General features: G+C 38.3%; 1 protein-coding gene across 2 annotated transcripts in view; it reads left to right on the top strand.

Annotated features, from left to right (window-relative positions):
• LOC140792994 (beta-glucosidase 4) overlaps positions 1-18526 on the top strand; it is a 40066-nt gene extending 21540 nt beyond the window's left edge. For both annotated transcript variants that reach the window (XM_073144290.1, XM_073144291.1), the window contains 4 exons: positions 15709-15743; positions 15907-16009; positions 16852-16960; positions 18004-18526. In XM_073144290.1, the coding sequence (XP_073000391.1) occupies positions 15709-15743; positions 15907-16009; positions 16852-16960; positions 18004-18208 (452 nt within the window). In that variant the 3' untranslated portion in view covers positions 18209-18526. The remainder of the gene's footprint in view (positions 1-15708; positions 15744-15906; positions 16010-16851; positions 16961-18003) is intronic.
• Positions 18527-21484: the final 2958 nt, after the last annotated feature.

Here is a 21484-nt window from a genome sequence, read left to right as displayed (position 1 = left end):
CTTATTGGAGATTTTGGAGCATCACTTGACTTGTGTCAGTCGACATAAGTTGACATGCTTGCCGTGATGGTGCGACACTCCTCCATGCTTGTCAATGTTCCTCAGCACAGGGTTGTACCACTAGCACAGCCCATGCCAAGTGTCGTTTTCTTATCAGCACGACAAACCTTATTAGGATCAACGATGGTTATGCTAGTGGCATGCCTTTACGTGCCGCTGGCACACATTTATAATATTTTCAATAAAATTTTAAAGATATTTGAAGATGTTTTTGGATCTTCAGTATATCAATTTTTGATTTTTAGCTTAAATATATGTATTAAAACTTACATTATAGCATGGATGGCCGTGCCAGTCAGCACGCCCTGTGCCAGTCATTGGCATGTGGAGTTATTGTTTTTTTAAATTTTTTCTATTTTCATCGGTCATTATCAAATCAATTGATCAATTGATCGTTTAAAACGCTTAAGATAAAAATTGATAATAATGAGACTAGATGTGATAATGGTGACTGTAATGATGATAATAACGAGACTCAGTCTGGTGACGATGATAATGAAGATGAGACATGCGTCCTTGTTACATAACTTTCTTAAAGAAGTATTCTTTTTACAGAGGATTTGAGTCTGTAGGTAGCAAGACATTAGGAGGGGTGCACCCACAGGATAATATTAGTTCATTATAATTATCATCATATCAATCACACCCACTAAAGCTAGAACACCATTATTATACTCTATATCTACAATTTGCATATCCTTATAGTACGTTTGTGTCTATGCCGGTATTGTTCATTTCCATGCATATATCATATCATAGGAGAATTATAAAATTTCTAATTGTATAAAGACTATGTGAAATGTTACAATAAGCAATACTATTAGTGAATTGAGTTTTGAAGAATATCAGCAGTATTTAATGCAATATTCTCATGTTATTCTTGTGGCGACAAATGAAGTATTTGATTCTCCTCGTCATTTTACATTCAACTAGATATTAATTTTAATTATTAAATTATTATCGATTAAAATTATGTGTTCAATTATATTATGGAGTGTTTAATCATTAAAATTAGTTTTAATGAATGTCTTCAATCATAGTATGTGTTGAATAATATTTATATTTAGCTATTGCTTTATCTTTAATAATGACATATCTAAAGATAAAATATTATGATGTAGGTTTTAAACAATACATATATTTAAACCAAAAAATAAATATTAATATATCGAAGACCGAAAAACATCTTTAATTATCCTAAAAAGTTTATTAAAAATATTTTAAATACGTGCCAGTGGCACATAGGGGTGTGCCGCTGGCATGGTGGGGCATGCCGCTCAGCACACCTTGTGCCAATGGTGGGACGGCCATCGTTGCATTATAATACTTTATCTTTAGATTATTTTATAAATGACCTATTTAAAAATAAAACAATAGTTAAATTCAACGCATAACATGATTGAATACATTTATTAAAACCAATATCAATGATTGAACACTATAATATAATGAAATTGTCACGACTCGAAATAGGAATCATGACCGGCCATGCATCTCAATATGCTTGAGATACACGAAGCCTTATTAATACTTTCTACGTGTACGATGGCAAAATAAATAAATAAAATGAAAATCTGCTTTATTAAATTTAAAACTAATTGCAAAAAAACATAAAACAATGTTAATATTTTTAAGTCTCTAAACTAAATAAATAAAGCTTCTAATCTAAAGCATAAAATCTCAAAAGAGCGGAAAAGTAAATAGGTGAATCCTAAGTGGAGGTGGAGTTCGGGTACATCTCGCTCAGTCGTCCCGCTGACTATTACCTGAGATAGATAAATAAATACAAAAAAAAGAATCAATAAGCCAACAACTATAGCTCAGTGAGTGGAATCCACTCGAAAACTAAAAAATTCTAAATCATATTAATGCTGAATAAAATTAAACTAAAAGCAATAATATCCATAACAATATGCAATAGACATGCTCTTAAAATAATAACAATGATAACAAAATAGAGTCACAACTTGTAACCTTGCACGGTTTCAACATATTTGTCACGACCCAAAATAAGAATCATAACTGGTCATGCATCTCAATATGCTTGAGATGCACGAAGCCTTATTAATACTCTCTACGTGTACGATGGCAAAATAAATAAACAAAATGAGAATGTGCTTTATTAAATTGTATAACTAATTGCAATAAAGATAAAACAATGTTAAAGTTTTTGAGTCTCTAAACTAAATAAATAAAACTTCTAATCTAAAGCATAAAATCTAAAAGAGCGGAAAGGTAAATAGGTAAATCCTAAGTGGAGGTGGAGTCCGGGTACATCTCGCTCAGTCGCCCCGCTGACTATTACCTGAAATAGATAAACAAATACAAAAACAATAGAACCCATGAGCCAATAACTATAGCTTAGTGAGTGGAATCCACTCACTAACCAAATAATTTTAAATCATATTAATGCTGAATAAATTAAACTAAAAGCAACAATATCCATGACGATATGCAATAGGCATGCTCTCTAAATAATAACAATAATAACAATGAAGAGATGTCACAACTTGTAACCTTACACGGTTTCAACATATTAATAGATTTGCACACAGATATTGCAACAATTTACTTTTTTTACACGTAAGGGTGAAATAAATAAATTGCACACAGAAAATTTACATGGTTTGACTAAGATACAAAATACAATAAAATAAACATGTGAGTGAACCTGTCACGACCCAAAATAGGAATCATGACCGGCTATGCATCTCAATATGCTTGAGATGCACAAAGCCTTATTAATACTCTCTACATGTACGATGGCAAAATAAATAAGCAAAATTAGAATGTGCTTTATTAAATTGTATAACTAATTACAATAAAGATAAAATAATGTTAAAGTTTTTGAGTCTCTAAACTAAATAAATAAAACTTCAAATCTAAAGCATAAATATCTAAAAGAGCAGAAAGGTAAATAGGTGAATCCTAAGTGGAGGTGGAGTTCGGGTACATCTCGCTCAGTCGCCCCGCTGACTATTACCTGAAATAAATAAACAAATACAAAAAACAAAAGAACCCATGAGCCAACAACTATAGCTTAGTGAGTGAATTCCACTCACTAACCAAATAATTTTAAATCATATTAATGTTGAATAAATTAAACTAAAAGCAACAATATCTATGATGATACGCAATAGGCATACTCTATAAATAATAACAATAATAACAATGGAGAGATGTCACAACTTGTAACCTTACACGGTTTTAACATATTAATATTTTTTCAATATTTATGCTATCATATGTCTTAATGTGTCTAAACCCTGTGGATCCACATCAACTAGAAGTCACCTCGAGATGACGCTCGGGACTTTTCTTCATAGCTGATCCGGTTATGGTCATCAGAGGGTATCACCCTGTGATCAACACTCTGTCTTTTCCTCTAACCATTGAGAGAAGTTAGAGTCACCTAGGAAATTTTCTCATTCATCCTAGGACTGTTCGCTAACCCCGCCAGAGTCACCTAAGAAAGTCACCGCAGTGATCTAATTTAAGACTTTCCCTTGGACTTCCAGATAGACTTAAGTCACCACGGAAAATCGCAAGCGATTTATACGGATCCCATTCTAAGTCGTACCAATACTAGTCTCATTTTTCTTTTCACAAATTTCAATATTTGCACGAAGTATGGTGATGCACTGAATATAATAATTAAATGCACACAGAAAATATAACAATTAAATTTTCGCATGTACGGATGAAATAAATAGATTTGCACACAGAAATTGCAATAATTTAATTTTTTTACACGTAAGGGTGAAATAAATAAATTGCACACAGAAAATTTACATGGTCTGACTAAGATACGAAATACAATAAAATAAACATGTGAGTGAACCCACTCACCTGAGTCTAGGTAAGACAACCGAAATCTCAAATCTCTAGCTCACATGCTAAAAATCACCACCTTAAATAATAAATAATAATCAAAATTTTAATTAAAACAAATATTAAAAAATTTCTATAATTTATCCCAAAAAAATAATTAATTTGGGCTAAAATAAGCTCAAATCAATTGGGCTGGGCTGCAGTTGGCCCGCAGCCCACCCAACTATCATCTAAATGGATTGGGCCAAGGCCCAATCCAATTAGCTAATGAAACCGGGTCGGGTTCCTTTGATTCGGATCCAACCCGACCCGAATCCAAACACTAAAAGAGAGAAGATTAGACTCGGGCAACCCGAGTCTGTCTTCTCCAAACCAGAGAGAGAGAGAGAGAGAGGAAAAGAGAGAGAGAAAGGCGCCGGCGGCCACCGCACCGACGGTTCGCCGACCGCACCCTCAACTCCCCAACACCCATACGGTGGCGCCATCATCGCGAGGTGGGGGAAAACCCGCATACGGCGGTCGATCCCATGACCGACGGCAACCGGAGCCACGAGGGTTCCAACGGTGAATGCCCACGGCACAAGGCCAACGGCAAGATGCTTCCAGATGGAACGGCTGCGACCTAAAGCCACCGGCCGGCCAGATTTGCCGGTGGAGCCGAAATCCCCAAATTAGGTATTTTCACTAAACCCTATTATTCTTTAATTAACTTTGAGGGGTGGGAGAAGGCTTACGAAGGAGTCACGTGGTGGTCTCCGATGGCTTCGACGACGCTCTGGTAGGCCGATTCCACGGCGTGACTCTGTCGGTAAAGGAGGAAGAAAGCGAAAGAAAGGAGAAAGAAGAGAGAGGAGAGGGTTGAGATGGTTAAGCAGAGAGAGAGAGAAGAGATTAGGGTTTTAATTTATAGATTAGAAAAGGATCAAATCTAATCCGATTCGGATTAGATGAAATCCATCCTTATCTGCGCTCCGTCGCGTGCCAGAGAGGGAGAAGGGAGGGGCTGCACGTGCAGAGCACGTGCACCCTCCTCTCTCAACCCTAAAATTTTTTTTTTTAATTCTGACAGAACCCACTCACCTAAGTCTAGGTAAGACAACTGAAATCTCAAATCTCTAGCTCACGTACTAAAAATCACCACCTAAAATAAGAAATAATAATCAAATTTTTAATTTGAATAATAATAATATTTCTAAGATTTAAAAAAAACTAAAAGAAAAACTAAAATGGGTTTAACCCACCTATTGGATTGGGCTGGGTTGTTGTTGGCCCGGCCCAATCCAAAAGGAAACCAATTAAATCGGGTGGGGCCGAGGCCCGGCCAAATTAATTGAATTGGGCTCAGGCTAACCCGCAGCCCACCAAATAAGTGGTTCGGTTCGGGTCGGGTTTGTGGATCCGAAATCCAAACCCGAACCGAACCCGGCTTAAAAGGAAAAAGGGGTTGGCTCGGGTTTAACCCGAGCCCAGCCAACCCCTTTCTTCCCTCTCGCGACCGACGTGAGAAGAGGACTAAAGGAGAGGGTGATCGCCGGCGACCCCTCACCGGCAACCCATTCTCGACCACTTTCAACCTCTTCTCTCCCTCTCTCTCTCTCTCTCTCTCTCTCTCTTCATCGTCCTCACGAGGTGGAGGAAAACTCACCACTGACGGCCGACGCCGAGGTCGGCGTCGATTGGAGCCACGAGGGCTCCCTAGAAAATATCACCGACACTGGCTTGGAGCACGAAGCCTCCGGTGACGATGCGATTGCGACCCGAAGCCGCCGGCCGACCTGATTTGCCGACAAGGCCGAATTCCTCGAATTAGGTATTTCTAATCTATCTCTTTAAATTTAAATTAAACTAGAGGGATAAGAGAGGGCTCACCGGGGAGGAGTGTGGTGGTCCTAATTTCCTCCGGCAATGCTCCGGCGATCTGATTCCAGAGCAACAACTCCGACGGTGAGAGCAAATAAGAAAACGAAGGAGGGGAAGGAGGCTGGGGGGGTTTTGAGGAGAGAGAGAGAATTAGGGTTTAATTTATAGATTAGAAGGGAAATCCAGACCTAATCCAATCCGGATTAGGCGCAATTTCTCTTTGCGCCTAGTCGCGTGCCAGAGAGGGAGAGGGGAGAGGCTGCACGTGCATCCTCCTCTCTCAACCCCTAATTTTTTTTTTCTAGTTCGACAACTATTCCCAACAAAAAGAAATTTCGTCCTCGAAATTAAGATTAGTGTAATAAAAGGATAAGGTAATACCGTAATAGACGCTATGAAGATTGAGAAAATAGCCCTGGATGCTTTTCCCTCATTTCATCTTCACGCTCCCAAGTTGCTTCTTCTGGCTTATGGTTTTGCCATAATATCTTCACGAAGGAGATTACCCTATTTCGAAGAGTTCTTTGCTGAGTCTCTAGAATTTCCACCGGTTGCTCTTCATAAGATAAATTTTCTCGAATTTCCAAAGGCTCGAAGTCGATCACATAGTCTGCACTAGGCACATACTTTCTCAACATAGATACATGGAAGACATTATGCACTTTAAATAACCTATGTGGCAGTGCTATCTGATATGCCACCTCTCCAATGCGCGCTAACACCTCAAAAGGTCCAATAAAGCGAGGACTCAACTTGCCTTTCTTACCAAACCTAATTAATCCTTTCTAAGGTGACACCTTTAGGAAAACCATGTTACCCACTTGAAACTCAAGGTTTCTTCTTCGGTTATCAGCATAGCTCTTTTGACAGCTTTGAGCTGCAAGAAGCTTTTCCTTGATTTTAACAATTTTCTGCCTGGCATCTTGTACTATATTAGGTCCCAATAATTATCTTTCGCCAACCTCAAACCAACAAAGTAGAGATCTGTAACGCCTCGTAAGGTGCTAGCCCTAAACTCGAATGGTAGCTATTATTGTATGAGAACTCCATGAGTGGAAGATGATCATCCCAATTTCCCTTCCACTCCAAAGAACATGCTCGCAACATATCCTCAAGGGTTTGAATAGTCCTCTCGGATTGTCCATCAGTTTGCGGGTGATAAGCTGAACTGAATCTCAAACGTGTGCCTATAGCTGAATGAAGGCTCCACCAGAATTTAGAAACAAAACGAGGATCTCGATCAGATACGATAGACAAAGGTGTGCCATGGAGTCGAATAATCTCTCTAATATAAAGCTGTGCAAGACGATCTAAAGAGTAAATCATATGAATGGCCAAAAAGTGAGCGGACTTAGTTAGTCTGTCCACGATCACCCAAATTGCATCATGATTCGATCTAGTGCGGGGGAGTCCCGAGACAATCCATAGTCACATCCTCCCACTTCCATTCCGATAAAGGCAAAGGTTGTAACATCCCTGCAGGCTTTTGGTGCTCAACTTTGACTTGCTGACAAATGAGACATCTGGCCACAAAGTTAGCTATGTCCTTTTTCATGCCATTCCACTAGAAGTTTTCTCGCAAATCTCTATATATTTTTGTGCTACCTGGGTGGATACTGAATTCTGAACTGTGCGCCTCTGACATAATTTCATTCTTTAATTCCTCACTGGCTGGGACACAGACTCGATTCTGGTACTTGACTAGTCCTTCATCTGATCTCGAATAGCCATGAACTTCTCCTTTTTCTAATCCTTCCAAAATCTTCTTAAGGTTGGCATCCTCTAACTGAGCAGCCTGGATGCGATCTAAAAGTGTAGGTTTGACCACTAGCCGGCTGCAAATAGCTACTCTCTCTGGATTTGATGTTACTTCAATCTTCAGGCATCTAAATTCTTCAATAATGCATTGCTGACAAGTAAGTGCTGATAAGTGCCCCTCTGATGATTTTCTGCTCAAAGCATCGGGTACCACATTTGCCTTCCCAGGATGGTAATTGATACTAACATCATAATCCTTGATTAAGTCTAGCCACCTGCGCTGCCTCAAATTAAATTCTTTCTGAGTGAAAATTTATTTGAGGCTTTTATGATCAGTGAAAATTTCGCAAGATTCTCCATAAAGGTAGTGACGCCAAATCTTTAGTGCAAAAACCACCGCAGCCAACTCAAGATCATGAGTAGGATAGTTCTTCTCATGAATCTTAAGTTGTCTAGATGCATAAGCTATCACATTTCCATGCTGCATCAAAACACAACCGAGACCCTGTCGGGATGCATCACTATAAATTACAAAGTTATCGCCCTCTATCGGAAGTGAAAGGATAGGAGCTGAAATCAATCTCTACTTGAGCTCTTGGAAGCTATTTTCACAATCATCTGACCACTCAAATCTCACCCCCTTTTTGGTGAGGTGACTAAGTGGCAAGGCAATCCGTGAAAATCCCTTCACAAACCTCCTATAATAGCCTGCCAATCCAAGGAAACTACGTACTTCAGATACTGAAGTAGGCCTCGGCCATTTGCTAATAGCCTCGATCTTCTTTTTATCTACCTTGATTCCATCCTTGCTGATTATATGTCCTAAGAACGCCACCTCATCCAACCAAAACTCACACTTCTTAAACTTGGCGTAAAGCTTTTCCTCACGAAGAGTTTGAAGTATTGTCCTCAGATGTTCCTCATGCTTTTCTTTGCTATTGGAATAGATCAATATATCGTCAATGAATATCACAACAAACTGGTCCAAAAAGGTTTTGAAGATCCGATTCATTAAGTCCATAAAAGTTGCAGGTGCATTTGTAAGACCGAAAGGCATCACTAAGAACTCATAATGGCCATAGCGAGTCCTAAATGCTGTCTTTGCAATATCTTCATTCTTGATCTTCAATTGGTGATAGCCAGACCTCAAACCGATTTTTGAAAAGACCTGAGAGCCTTACAGTTGATCAAAAAGATCATCAATCCGGGGTAGTGGATACCTGTTCTTCACAGTGACTTTATTTAACTCCCGATAATCAATGCAAAGACGCATCGATCCATCTTTCTTCTTTACAAATAAAACTGGTGCTCCCCAAGGTGATACACTCGGACGAATAAAACCCAAATCTAGCAACTCTTGAAGTTGGGTCTGCAACTCTCTAAGTTTTGCTGGTGCCATCCTGTAGGGTGCCTTTGATATTGGTTCAGTGCCAGTGTGCAGATCTATGGTGAAGTCTATCTCTCTATCGGGTGAAAGACCAGGTAGATCTTCAGGAAAAACATCTGGAAATTCATTTACCACTTGAAGTTCATGAATCTCCTTCTCTGCACGCTCCACGCCCACTACCGATGCCAAAAAGCCTAGGCATCCTTTCTTCATTAATCGATCTGCTTGAAGTGCTGAGATAATACTGGTCGTAGGAATCTTTCGCTCACCCTAAAAGAAAAATTCTAGCTTCTCCGGGATAGAAAATGTAACCATTTTCATTCTACAATCCACTATAGCATGATGTGCAGATAGCCAATCCATACCCAGTATAATATCAAAATCATGCATGTGTAGACAAATAAGATCTACTGAAAGTTTCTGACTGTCTATCTCTACTAAACAAGATCTGCAGATAAGATTTAAAAGTATGGTCTTCCCTATGGGTGTAGTCACTGCTAAATATGATTCCATAATCTCAGGTGCAATAGGTAATAAGGAAAGAAAATCAGGTGAACCAAAAGAATGAGAGGCTCCAGAGTCAATAAGGACTTTAGCTGGTATGGAAGAAATAGATGTGTACCTTGCACCACGGATGGTGAGTGCTCAGCCTCTTCCTGCGTCAAGGTATAAATTCTTCCTTTATTCTCTGGCCTCGCTCCTGGATTTCCGCTATTTGTTGGAGGCCTATTGTTCGCTGTGCTTGACTGGGACGGTCGATGCTGTTGATCCTGCTGATAAGTCGGACGCCATCCCCCACGTGGTGCTCTGCAATCTCTCGCTAAGTGGCCGGGTCTTCCACAGTTGTAGCAGCTTCGTGGTGCTCCATTGCACCCAACACTAGACGAATGTGAGCGTCCACACCTCGTACAATTTTTAGGCTGACTCTGTTTGAGACCTCCCCTAGAAGGGTTTGGTCCACTCCCGGCCCTCAAGGGCTGTCGAGACGACTGACCACCTCCTCAGTTTTGCTCCTGGTACCTCCTCGGCTTCTTCTATGGATGTTGCTGTTCTCGTTCTTGGCGAAGCTCCCCAATGTTTCTCTCGGCGAGGAGTGCCTTAGACACCATTTCTGGAAGTGTCTGACACTAGAATAGTGATATCCTATCTCTGATGGCTGGCCGCAACTTACCCTCGAAGAAGCTAACTTTCTCTTCCTCGCTTGCTGCTATATGTGGAACAAATCGCAACAGCTCGGTGAACCTCGCCTCAAAATCCACCACTGACATGCCTCCTTGTCTCGGCTCAAAGAACTCATCATGCTTCTTCTTCTTTAAGGCCCGAGGGTAGTACTTCTCGAAGAAAATCTTCTTAAAGTTTCCCCAAGTCAGCTCCTTCTCTCGTCCAATGTACTGGCGCTCAATCATCCGCCACCAATGCTCTGCCCAATCCTCAAACATATAGGTCGTCAAAGCAACCTTTTGATCCTCTGAACAATCTAATACTCGTAATATCTTCTCGATTCGCAGCAGCCATGCCTCTGCTTGTATCGGATCAGTGGTCCCTCTGAAAGTAGGTGGAGATGCCTTCAAAAAATTTTCAAACACTGTACCCCTATCTAAACTAAGGGGCCTTGACTCTAATGTAGCCGGAGTCTGCGATGGCTGTCCTCTAACGGCCTAAAGAAGGGTCTGAAGCACTAACACCACTGTATGAGTAGCAGGAACTGGGGCAGGAGTGGTGATCTGGGCAGGGTAAGGAGCAGTTTCTAATCCCGAACCAGGAATAGCAGTAGGTGCAAGAGTTGGCGCTTGTGCAGGAGCCAACTCTTGCTCCCTACTCCTGTCGATGATATAAACTCTGAGCCGCAACTCCTCGTCGACGACGACGCGTGTACATATTGTCCCTTCAAGATTTATAAATGAGATAAGAAAAATTTTACCGAATATAATAAAAATTTCATAACAAACCTGAGCTTATGCCACCGGACCTCCACACAATTCTAAGGGTGTTTAAAATGACAAAAATTTTAGCTCTGATACCAACACTGTCACGACCCAAAATAGGAATCATGACCGGCCATGCATCTCAATATGCTTGAGATGCACGAAGCCTTATTAATACTCTCTACGTGTACGATGGCAAAATAAATAAACAAAATGAGAATGTGCTTTATTAAATTGTATAACTAATTGCAATATAGATAAAACAATGTTAAAGTTTTTGAGTCTCTAAACTAAATAAATAAAACTTCTAATCTAAAGCATAAAAATCTAAAAGAGCGGAAAGGTAAATAGGTAAATCCTAAGTGGATGTGGAGTCCGGGTACATCTCGCTCAGTCGCCCCGCTGACTATTACCTGAAATAGATAAACAAATACAAAAACAATAGAACCCATGAGCCAACAACTATAGCTCAGTGAGTGGAATCCACTCACTAACCAAATAATTTTAAATCATATTAATGCTGAATAAATTAAACTAAAAGCAACAATATCCATGACGAAATGCAATAGGCATGCTCTCTAAATAATAACAATGGAGAGATGTCACAACTTGTAACCTTACACGGTTTCAACATATTAATATATTTTCAATATTTATGCTGTCATATGTCTCAATGTGTCTAAACCCTGTGGATCCACATCAACTAGAAGTCACCTCGAAATGACGCTCGGGACTTTTCTTCATAGCTGATCCGGTTATGGTCATCAGAGGGTATCACCCTGTGATCAACACACAAATTAATTGAATTGGGCTCGGGCTAACCCCCACAGCCCACCAAATAAGTGGTTCAGTTCGGGTCGGGTTTGTGGATCCGAAATCCAAACCCGAACCGAGCCCGACTTAAAAGGACTGAGGGAGAGGGTGACCACCGGTGACCCCTCACCGGTGACCCATTCTCGACCACTTTCAAACTCTCCTCTCCCTCTCTCTCTCTCTCTCTCTTCATCGCCCTCACGAGGTGGAGGAAAACTCACCACCGACGGCCGACGCCGAGGTCGGCGTCGATTGGAGCCATGAGGGCTCCCTAGAAAACATCATCGACATTGGCTTAGAGCACGAAGCCTCCGGTGACGATGCGATTGCGACCCGAAGCCGCCGGCCGGCCTGATTTGCCGACGAGGCCGAATTCCTCGAATTAGGTATTTTTAATCTCTTTAAATTTAAATTAAACTAGAGGGATGAGAGAGAGCTCACCGGGGAGGAGTGTGCTGGTCCTAATTTCCTCCGCGATGCTTCGGCGATCCGATTCCAGAGCAACAACTCCGACGGTGAGAGCAAATAAGAAAACGAAGAAGGGGAAGGAGGCTGAGGGGGGGGTTTTGAGGAGAGAGAGAATTAGGATTTAATTTATAGATTAGAAGGGAAATCCAGACCTAATCCAATCCGGATTAGGCGTGATTTCTCTCTACGTCTAGTTCTGACAATATTAACATATTTTTAATATTTATACTGTCATATGTCTCAATGGGTCTAAATCCTGTGGATCCACATTAACTAGAAGTCACCTCGAAATGACGCTTGGGACTTTTCTTCATAGCTGATCTGGTTAGGGTCATCAGATGGTATCACTATGTGATCAACACACTCTGTCTTTTCTACTAACCGTTTAGAAATGTTATAGTCACGTAGAAAATTTCCCATTCATCCTAGCACTGTTCTCTAATTCCGCCAAAATCACCAAAAAAAGTCACCGCAGTAATCTGATTTAGGACTTTCCTCTGGACTTCTAGATAGACTTGAGTCACCACGGAAAATCGTAAGCGATTTGTACCGGGATTGTTTTCTAAGTCGTACCAATACTAGTCTCATTTTTTTTCCTTTCACAATTTTCAATATTTGCACGAAGTATGGTGATGCACTGAGTATAATGAATAAATGCACACAGAAAATATAACAATTAAATTTTCGCACGTATAGATTAAATAAATAGATTTGCACACAGAAATTGTAACAATTAAATTTTTGCACACAGAAAATTTAGATGGTCTGACAGATACAAAATATAATAAAATAAATGTGAGTTAATCCACTCACATAAGTGTAGGCAAGACGACCGAAATTTCAAATCTCTAGCTCACGTACTAAAAATCGCCACCTTAAATAATAAATAATAATACAATTTAATTTAAATAATATCAATATTTTTAAAATTTAAAAGAATTAAAATGGGTTTAATTTATCCATTGGATTGGGCTGGGCTACTGCTGGCCCGGCCCATTCCAAAAAAGAAATTAAATTAATCGGGTTGGGTCGAGGCCCAGCCCAAAACTAAGTGGATTGGGCTATGGGCTAACCCGCAACCCACCCACTTAAATGGTTCGGTTCGGTTCGGGTCGGGTCTTTGGATCCGAAATCCAACCCGAACCTGAACCTGAATCTAAATAGAAAACGGTTGGCTCGGGTTAAACCCGGTCCCACCCACAACCTTCTCTTCCCGCAACTGACGCGAGGAAGAGAAGGATCGAGGGAGAGAGTGGCCGCCGGCGACCCTACTGGCGGCGGTTCACGATCGGCTCTCTCTCTCTCTCTCTCTCTTTCTTTCTCTACTTTGTCATCCCCACGAGGTGGAGGAGAACCCGTTACCGACGGTCGACTCTGACGCCGACGACGACTGGAGCTACGAGGGCTCTTCAAGAAGGCAACCATGGCGCAAGACCAACGGCTTGGAGCTCTCAAGCACGAGCAGTAGCAGCTCGAAGCCACCGGCCGGCGAGAGCTGTCGGCGAAGCCGAAATCCCCAATTTAGGTATTTCTAATTTACTCTATTAAACTTTAATTAAAATTTATGGGTGGGAAAGGGCTTACCAATGAGTCGTATGGTGGTCTTTGATTGCTCCGGCGTCGCTCCGGCGATCCGATTCCACAGCGATGACTCCGACGATGAGAAAAAAAAGAAAACGAAGGAGGGGAAGAAGAGAGGAGGGAGAGGGGGCTGAGGGGATTAAGGGGAGAGAAAAATTTAGGGTTTAATTTATAGATTAAGAGAGGATCAAATCTAATCCGATTCGGATTAGATCAAATCCTCTTTTTTTGCGCCTCGTCGCGTGCTGGAGAGGGAGAGGGGAGGGGCTACACATAATCTTCATAAAATTTCAGGCAATAAACATCTCACGTTATATTGGACCAATTTCAGGCAATAAACATATTGGAAGAAGCCTCACCAACGTGAAAGTATTTGATTTGTAATCGCTACACCAAAGTCGATGCCGGAAGCCTCTAGACTAATGACTTAGACCCAAGGTTTGAAAAATCGGGATTGGGATCGACCTCCCAAAGAAGCAATATGTATTGGCCACTTAGATTGGATTAGATTATTTTTTAATTATATAAAATTTTAAATATTATTTAAAAATGTAGAGAAATTTTTATTTTTTTCTAAATGACAAAAATAAGAAAATAATAGTTACTCACAAATGAAGCTTAAAAGCAAAACAGAAGTATTAACTTACTCAAAACTATTGCAACAAAGGAGAGAGAGAGTGGAAGAAATGAAAATAAAAAGAAGAAAAAATTCTGTGGTAGTGAAGGAGAGAGAAGAAAAAAAACTGCAGTGAAGGAATAAGAGAAGAGTAGAAAGAAATAAAATCAAAAAAATCACATAGTCAAAGTCGCCGGAGTTAGATCTATGTCGGTAGAGTTTGCTAGAGAGGAGGAAATCCAGATTAGGATCGGTTGATCCCACCTGATCCTAATCAATTAATTGGGATCGTGTTTGGATCGGGATCGGCTGATTCTTCGAACCATGCTTAGATCAATTAATTGGGATCAATTAGTTGAATATTTGATATTTGAGTTGACTTCGAATATATCTCTTTGTCCTCTTTCTTTTGTTCGGTTTGTACTTCACATAGTTAATTTATTTCAAGCTGTAGCAGAAATGAAGGAAAAGGAAATAGTCAAGAACTTAGAAAAACTCTTTCCTGCAGATATTAGTGTACTACACAAGGTAGAGCTAAATGGAAGTGGTCTTATGTAAGCTGATCTTAATTAATTTGGAGGGGTTTTTGCAGTTTTATTGTATTTAATTTTTTAATTTATAAAAATGGACTCTAGTCAGCACTATATATGTAAATTATGTCCACTTCATTTTAACAAAATGTAAATCGACTATAAAAAATATATGTACTCGGTATTATATGCTAAATCAAAAAATCAAATACAATTAAATTGCTAAAGCCCCTTAATTTAGATACAAAGGCCGTGATTATGGAAATTTTATTTTCATCAGGAAATGTAATTTTGTCTTGAAGTCTGCATTCGTATACTATGCACCTTCTTCTAATGCAAAGACACGCTCACTGTGTGATTCTTATACTTATATGCAGTGGCAACATAACCTATTGCAAACATTTATTTGATTAAAAATTATAGCCAACAAATCATGATATTTGATCACAAATTTGTACTTCTTGAGATATTTTCCTTCCGATAAATGTTATAATCACATTATCATCTCGTAGATAAATTAGTGCAATCACAGTCTGCTATTGCAAATTCTGAGCTGTTTTATATTTTATCTATCATGACAACACAGCCTCTAAACTATTACCCTACATTCCAGTGTAGCCGCATGTTTGACCATTTGGATTTTTGTTGAATGTTGGCAGATTGTCGCTAAACTCAGGGAGAAAAATGCCTTCCTTTTCAACTCTGCAAAATCATTTTGCCATATATGTTAATATCATATCCCTAAAAGTTAAAGATTTTTTATTCTAGATGATTGGCTTCCAACCTTTAGTTGGAAAGTTGGGAGTATTCTTAATTCTTTTCATTCATTTGAATAAACATTTAATTTCACTCAGTATTACACTATTGTGTCTTCCGCAGCTCAATGGAAAGGCGGTGAAGCAATTGGTGAAAGGGTAAGAACTTATACCGCCACTCTCACACAAGCGCGGGCATGCACCAGCACTCTGATGAACTGTTAGCAAATACATGAGCTTATATGTTTTACTAATGATTATCTAGATGCAAATAGTTTTCTTAGAATTATCCCAACTAACAGGAGATACTTCTCAATGGCAGGCTGCATCTGAGTGGCTTTACATTGTTCCTTGGGGTCTCAAGAAAGTTCTTACTTATATAGCAGAAAGATATCAAAACCCTAAAATATATGTTACTGAGAACGGTAATGCTCGGTGACATAAAGTAGTGAAGATGCTTCTAACTCTAAATTATGTCAAAAATTTCCTGCGTCTATGCATCATTATTCATGATCAGTCCATCTACAGTATGGATATTATGCCTACTTTTAAATTTCCATAAACCATGTATTCTCATGCATTCCAAAAGTCAGTTTTATTCCTAATTAGCTGCATAGCTCTATCACATGGAGTTCATGATGTAACACAAGGACTGACAACAGACTGCATCGAGATATGAAGTAAACAGTTGGTACTTAGTGAATTAGTGGAACATATCCAAATGAACCTGATTAGGTAGGCTTCTTGGTTATTGTTTAGGCCTGGTATACTTTTTTTTTCTTCCAAGTTCTTTCTCTCGGAATTTTTTTCATTTGTGCTGTGCAAATAATGATGCAAATTAGCGATTAAATCCACATGAGGAATTTTCTAGACTCAATCCCATCATCTCCATTTGTTTGCATTTCTCCGTCTATTAGTTACTTAAGTTCTATAACTAATTATCACTGAAATATTTGGCACTAGCTTCCAAAGGCGTTGCTTGAAGACTTGAAGTACATTCACATGAGAAAACATCAATGTAGAAAAACAGATCAAGGTTTAAATGAAGTGGCCATGGGAGTCATTTTATTCTACATTTTGCAAATAGAATAGCAAAATCATGTCAATTGATTATTTGCTTCAAACCTATGTTTTGAGATGACCATAAATCATTTTCCTTGTGACTCTAAATCACTTTTTTTAATTTCTAGCACATGATATTACAAAATTGTTGGTAAATCATGTTTATTATATGGGTATACAATGTCCTTGATTTTCTCATTTTTAGGCATGGACGAAGAAGATATTGAAGTAGAAAACCTCAGTGAGGTCTTAAATGATAAGAAGAGAGTTGGATATTTCAGAGGATACCTTGCGGCAGTTTCAGAAGCAATTAGGTAAATCATTTAGTGCTTTTTTGTTCTACATATTCAATCTGCACACTTCTTTAAACATGTTGCTATTTGTCTTACTTTCTGCACCATCTAGGGTGTAACTGAATCCGATTCAATCAGATATGTACAAAAATTGGACCCATATCCATTTAATTTTGTCGGATTCATACTCGAATGAAATTTTAATTGGAAAAATAATTGTAATATCAAATTTTGGTCCATTTACTATCGGATTATGTTGGATTGGAATCAGATTCAAATTCAATCGGATAATAGATCGGATTCGGATTCGTCACAAATAACCAGTTTACTATGAAATAAAAAAAAATAGTAATCTAATTCAAAATCAACTAATTACATACTCACTACATTTGGCACTATATTATGATAGTTTAATAGTTAAAAATTAGAGCATAATACTTCGATATCTCACCCAAAATAACACAAATTTAACATAGTAAGCAAACATAATAGTACTACAAAGATATTTTTTGAGTTAGAGTAATCACAGGATTATTCATACTATATAGGAATTAGAGTAATCACAGGATTTTATTTACATCATTTAAGTATTGAGATATATATCCTTTGTCCATGGACTTATAAAAAAAACCAAATATGTACCGGAGCTCTGATGGATATTCACTCCAGGTCCGAATCCGAATCTGGTCACATCCTAAAATAACTATACCGAATCTGACCCATTTATTATATGATCAGAAAATTAAGATCCATACCGGAGTTAGGCGAATCCAGAGCAGATTCAGTATCAGATAATTTTGATCCAGTTACACCCTTGCGCCATCATATTTCTGTAGCACTTAGTGGCATAGAGTTGTTAACTAAGACTAATCAAACTCGCTTTATTGGTACCTTGTAACCATTGATGTGTCTTGACAAATGGATTCATTTGCATGCACTGTTACAACCCAGCCATGCAGCAAAGCAAATTTGTCGGAGAAATTAGAAATGAAAACAGAATGTCCTTACTCTATGAAATCATAGGATACTAAAAGTGAAGATATACCAATTTTTATTTGAAACAGGGATGGTGCTGATGTTCGAGGATACTTTGCTTGGTCATTCTTGGACAACTTTGAGTGGGCTCAAGGGTACACCAAACGATTTGGCTTGGTTTATGTTGACTACAAGAATGGGCTCACAAGGCACCCAAAAGCATCCGCACTCTGGTTTTCTCACTTCCTGAAGGGTGATGAGCAGGACGGCATTACCGACATTGACCAAGCTTGACTTGTTATGATTGTAGCATAGTAGTAAACTTTCTCAAGCTCTTATATCTTTATGTTCTTTTAATTAGTCTCTCTTGGACTTCTACTTCTATGTTCTTCATGTTGAAGCATTTTTCTGAAGGAAGGCTGCAATCATGATATCAACAAAGCTTGACCTCTCCTAATGCTGCTAGTATTGTCACAAAACTATCTGAACTTTTCTACCTTATGTTCTTACAATTAGCCCCTCTTGGATATTCTATTCGGTACTTTGCTTTCCCAGACATCTTTCTTCAGATTGAAACTAAGATGAAGTAGATCTTGATCTGGAGGCAGACAATGATGGGTTTGTCTTATGATTCTTATGGTGATTTGTGATATTATTATGTAACTTGCCTAATAAGCTGAATCATAAAAGCTAGTGGGGGAAAAGGTGAATTTAGGCCCACAGCATCTTTCCACGCTCAGTGGGGGCATCATCTATAGTGGTTGTGTTGCCCCCACGGGTATCATGATCTCATCTTTATATCATTATATTGCTACTGTTTCAACTTTTTGGTTCTTGATATATGATCTATTAGCACTTTTTCCCCTCTCTTTTGCAATCTTTTTTATAGCTTGTCGCATGTAGGTCCTGGTTCTATTTCTGCTGCAATCTCCACTGTGCAAGGATTTGAACTTTTTCAAGGCAACGGACCAATTTTGCTCTGCCATAGCTCTTTTATGTATTATGCACACACTGTCCAAGAGGAATCTATTCTTCGGTTGCTTTCTTTCAGAGCACAGCAAAAGTTGACCAACATAAATTGGAAGGAAAAAAAGAAGAAGAAGATGTCTAGAGATTTCTTTTTTAAAGGAAGATTGTGTTCAATGTAAACATCTTTATTGAAATGGATCATTCCCCAAACTTAATATTAGAAAGGATATATTTCGGCTATATCAGCTGTAGATTATAAGTTAATATAAAAAATGCTAAATTATTTAACATTTTATATTAGGAGGAAAATGTTGAATACTACTATTTATTCTAGAATAACAACTAAATATCATAATAACTCTATTCTAGAATATAAATACTATTTATTACATCTTATACTATATACTAATTTAATTACTAATTTACCCTTGATATCAAGTCTATCAATCTGATTTATATTAAATCAAAAAAGTATTTATAGTAATTTTATAAAAAAATAAAATATTTTTTTTTAAAATATATATTCACTTTATATTATATTAAAAAATAATTGTTACACTCTTATTTTAGAATATAAATTAATATAGGAAGTGTTATTCCTAGGATAAAGATTTCATTTTGTAAACTAACAAATAGGAATATCTAATCTAGAATTTAGTAGTGTTTTAACTATTATGGAAAGCGATGTATAGTTTAACACTATATTAAAGAAAATAAATGCAAGATCTTGCACCATAACAAATAGAAGATATAGATACTATAACAAAGTCAACTAAGAATATATTCTCACAACCTAATATTTTAACAATTCAATATCTCACTTACAAACCAAATCAATCAAACCAAACGAACTTCATTAGAACAAAGAAACAGAAGAAATATCATCAAAAGACAAACCAAACCTTAAAAACTACCACCATATTTCACCAATCAATTTAACCAATAACATTCTAAACACTGAACCACTAGTTTAGATCAAAATATACTAGTCACCCTGTGTTAAAACTTGATAAGTTCACAACCCCATAAAAAAAACCTTATATGTGCTGGCTTCTTATTTTTCCTCTTATAAATTATCATCGTAGTCATCGCATGAGAAAAGGTTGCCTTTGCCTCATCCTTCTTCCCTTTGCACTCTCATTTAGACATCTAGATAAAGAAGGTTCCTCAGCTATAGCTATAGATATAGAAGGCTCCTCAAGATCAAATATAACATGCTCCTTTGCAGTCATCTCTCCATCTACCCTCTCGTCCACGACAACTGGGGTTGGCACTGTTACAGCTCCATGGCCTCTTGCTCTCCTTCTGTCCCGATCAAGAAATCGTGCGAACACAACTATTAGATGTGGCATTTCCTATGCAGCACAACCTCATCCACTAGAGTGATAGCTATTTGGGAACATTGTTATGGTTGTAACGCTGCAAGAGCTACTTGATGGTTGATGCACTATAGGAGATGATTGTTTGTTAGCTATATAAACGTCATGACTTAGCACTCATTTATAATGTATTGAGGCACATGTCATGTACACCTTCATTGATGTTTTACCACCGTCGCTACTCTATATTGTTAGCGCATCTATTTTAGTACGATGAATATATGATAAAGTGTGAATGTACACAAAATACACAGTAGATCAAAAAAAAATTAAATCTTTCAAAAATAGTGATGGGAATGTAACATAAAGATATCACAGCCTTAATATTAATGTCATAATCCGAGAGTGGAGAATTCAAACATCGTGTAATTCTCCTATGCAAGTCCCTGCAAGGATTAGTATAATTCATAGGTGCCACCACTGGTATTGCATTCACTAGCCGGATGCCACGCAGCTCTCATATCGTAATATACTTCGCTTGAAGAGCCTATTAGTCATAAGTGCTTTTTCACGCTTATTGATGGAGCGGAGATCATCCTCTATATCACATAATATTATTGAGATCTCTTTTTTCTGCCCAAATTGGCACATAACAGGATCCACAAAATGTCATTATATTATATATGGACGAGCGATCCCCTCATCCTCCATATATAGCTATCTGTTGTGCATACAGCAAAAAGTCTTTTCTGTGTATATCATTAATATAAATATAATCTAGTAAATACTCATATTCTAAGTTATTACTTAATTATTGCATTGCTGGTCTAATTGATATTTGATAGAACTGTAACATATATGAAGCAAGATTGTGCTCGTATGATTGGTGACACAACCACATGGCACAAAGAGCATCAGCACACTAGGCTAGTTGACCTTCAACTAGGTGCTCACCCTCAACCTAAACACTAAGAACCTGAGCACCCATTGTCAAATCTAACAATACATATATAGAAAGGTTAGAAATAAATAAGTTTATACAATAGCACTACCTGCAGTAAAACTAGTGTGGCACTACTAATCATGCTAGCATACTCAAAGTCGTTTAAAATGGCAATACATTAGCTATACTCTTTCTTTAGACTTGTTTGCAAAAATGGAGCCCCCCATAATAGATGAAATGTATACCCTAGCATCTCTGAATCATTTGCTCGTTGGCATCAACAGAAATGATGCTAAAGGTCTTTCTCAACTAATTCAAGCGTAACAATGAATCATGCCT

This window comes from Typha latifolia, chromosome 7 (assembly GCF_019914945.1).
Source record: "Typha latifolia isolate L0001 chromosome 7, TyphaL0001v2, whole genome shotgun sequence".
In the NCBI taxonomy this organism is placed as follows: domain Eukaryota; kingdom Viridiplantae; phylum Streptophyta; class Magnoliopsida; order Poales; family Typhaceae; genus Typha; species Typha latifolia.
This window is presented reverse-complemented; position numbering and strand designations above follow the sequence as displayed.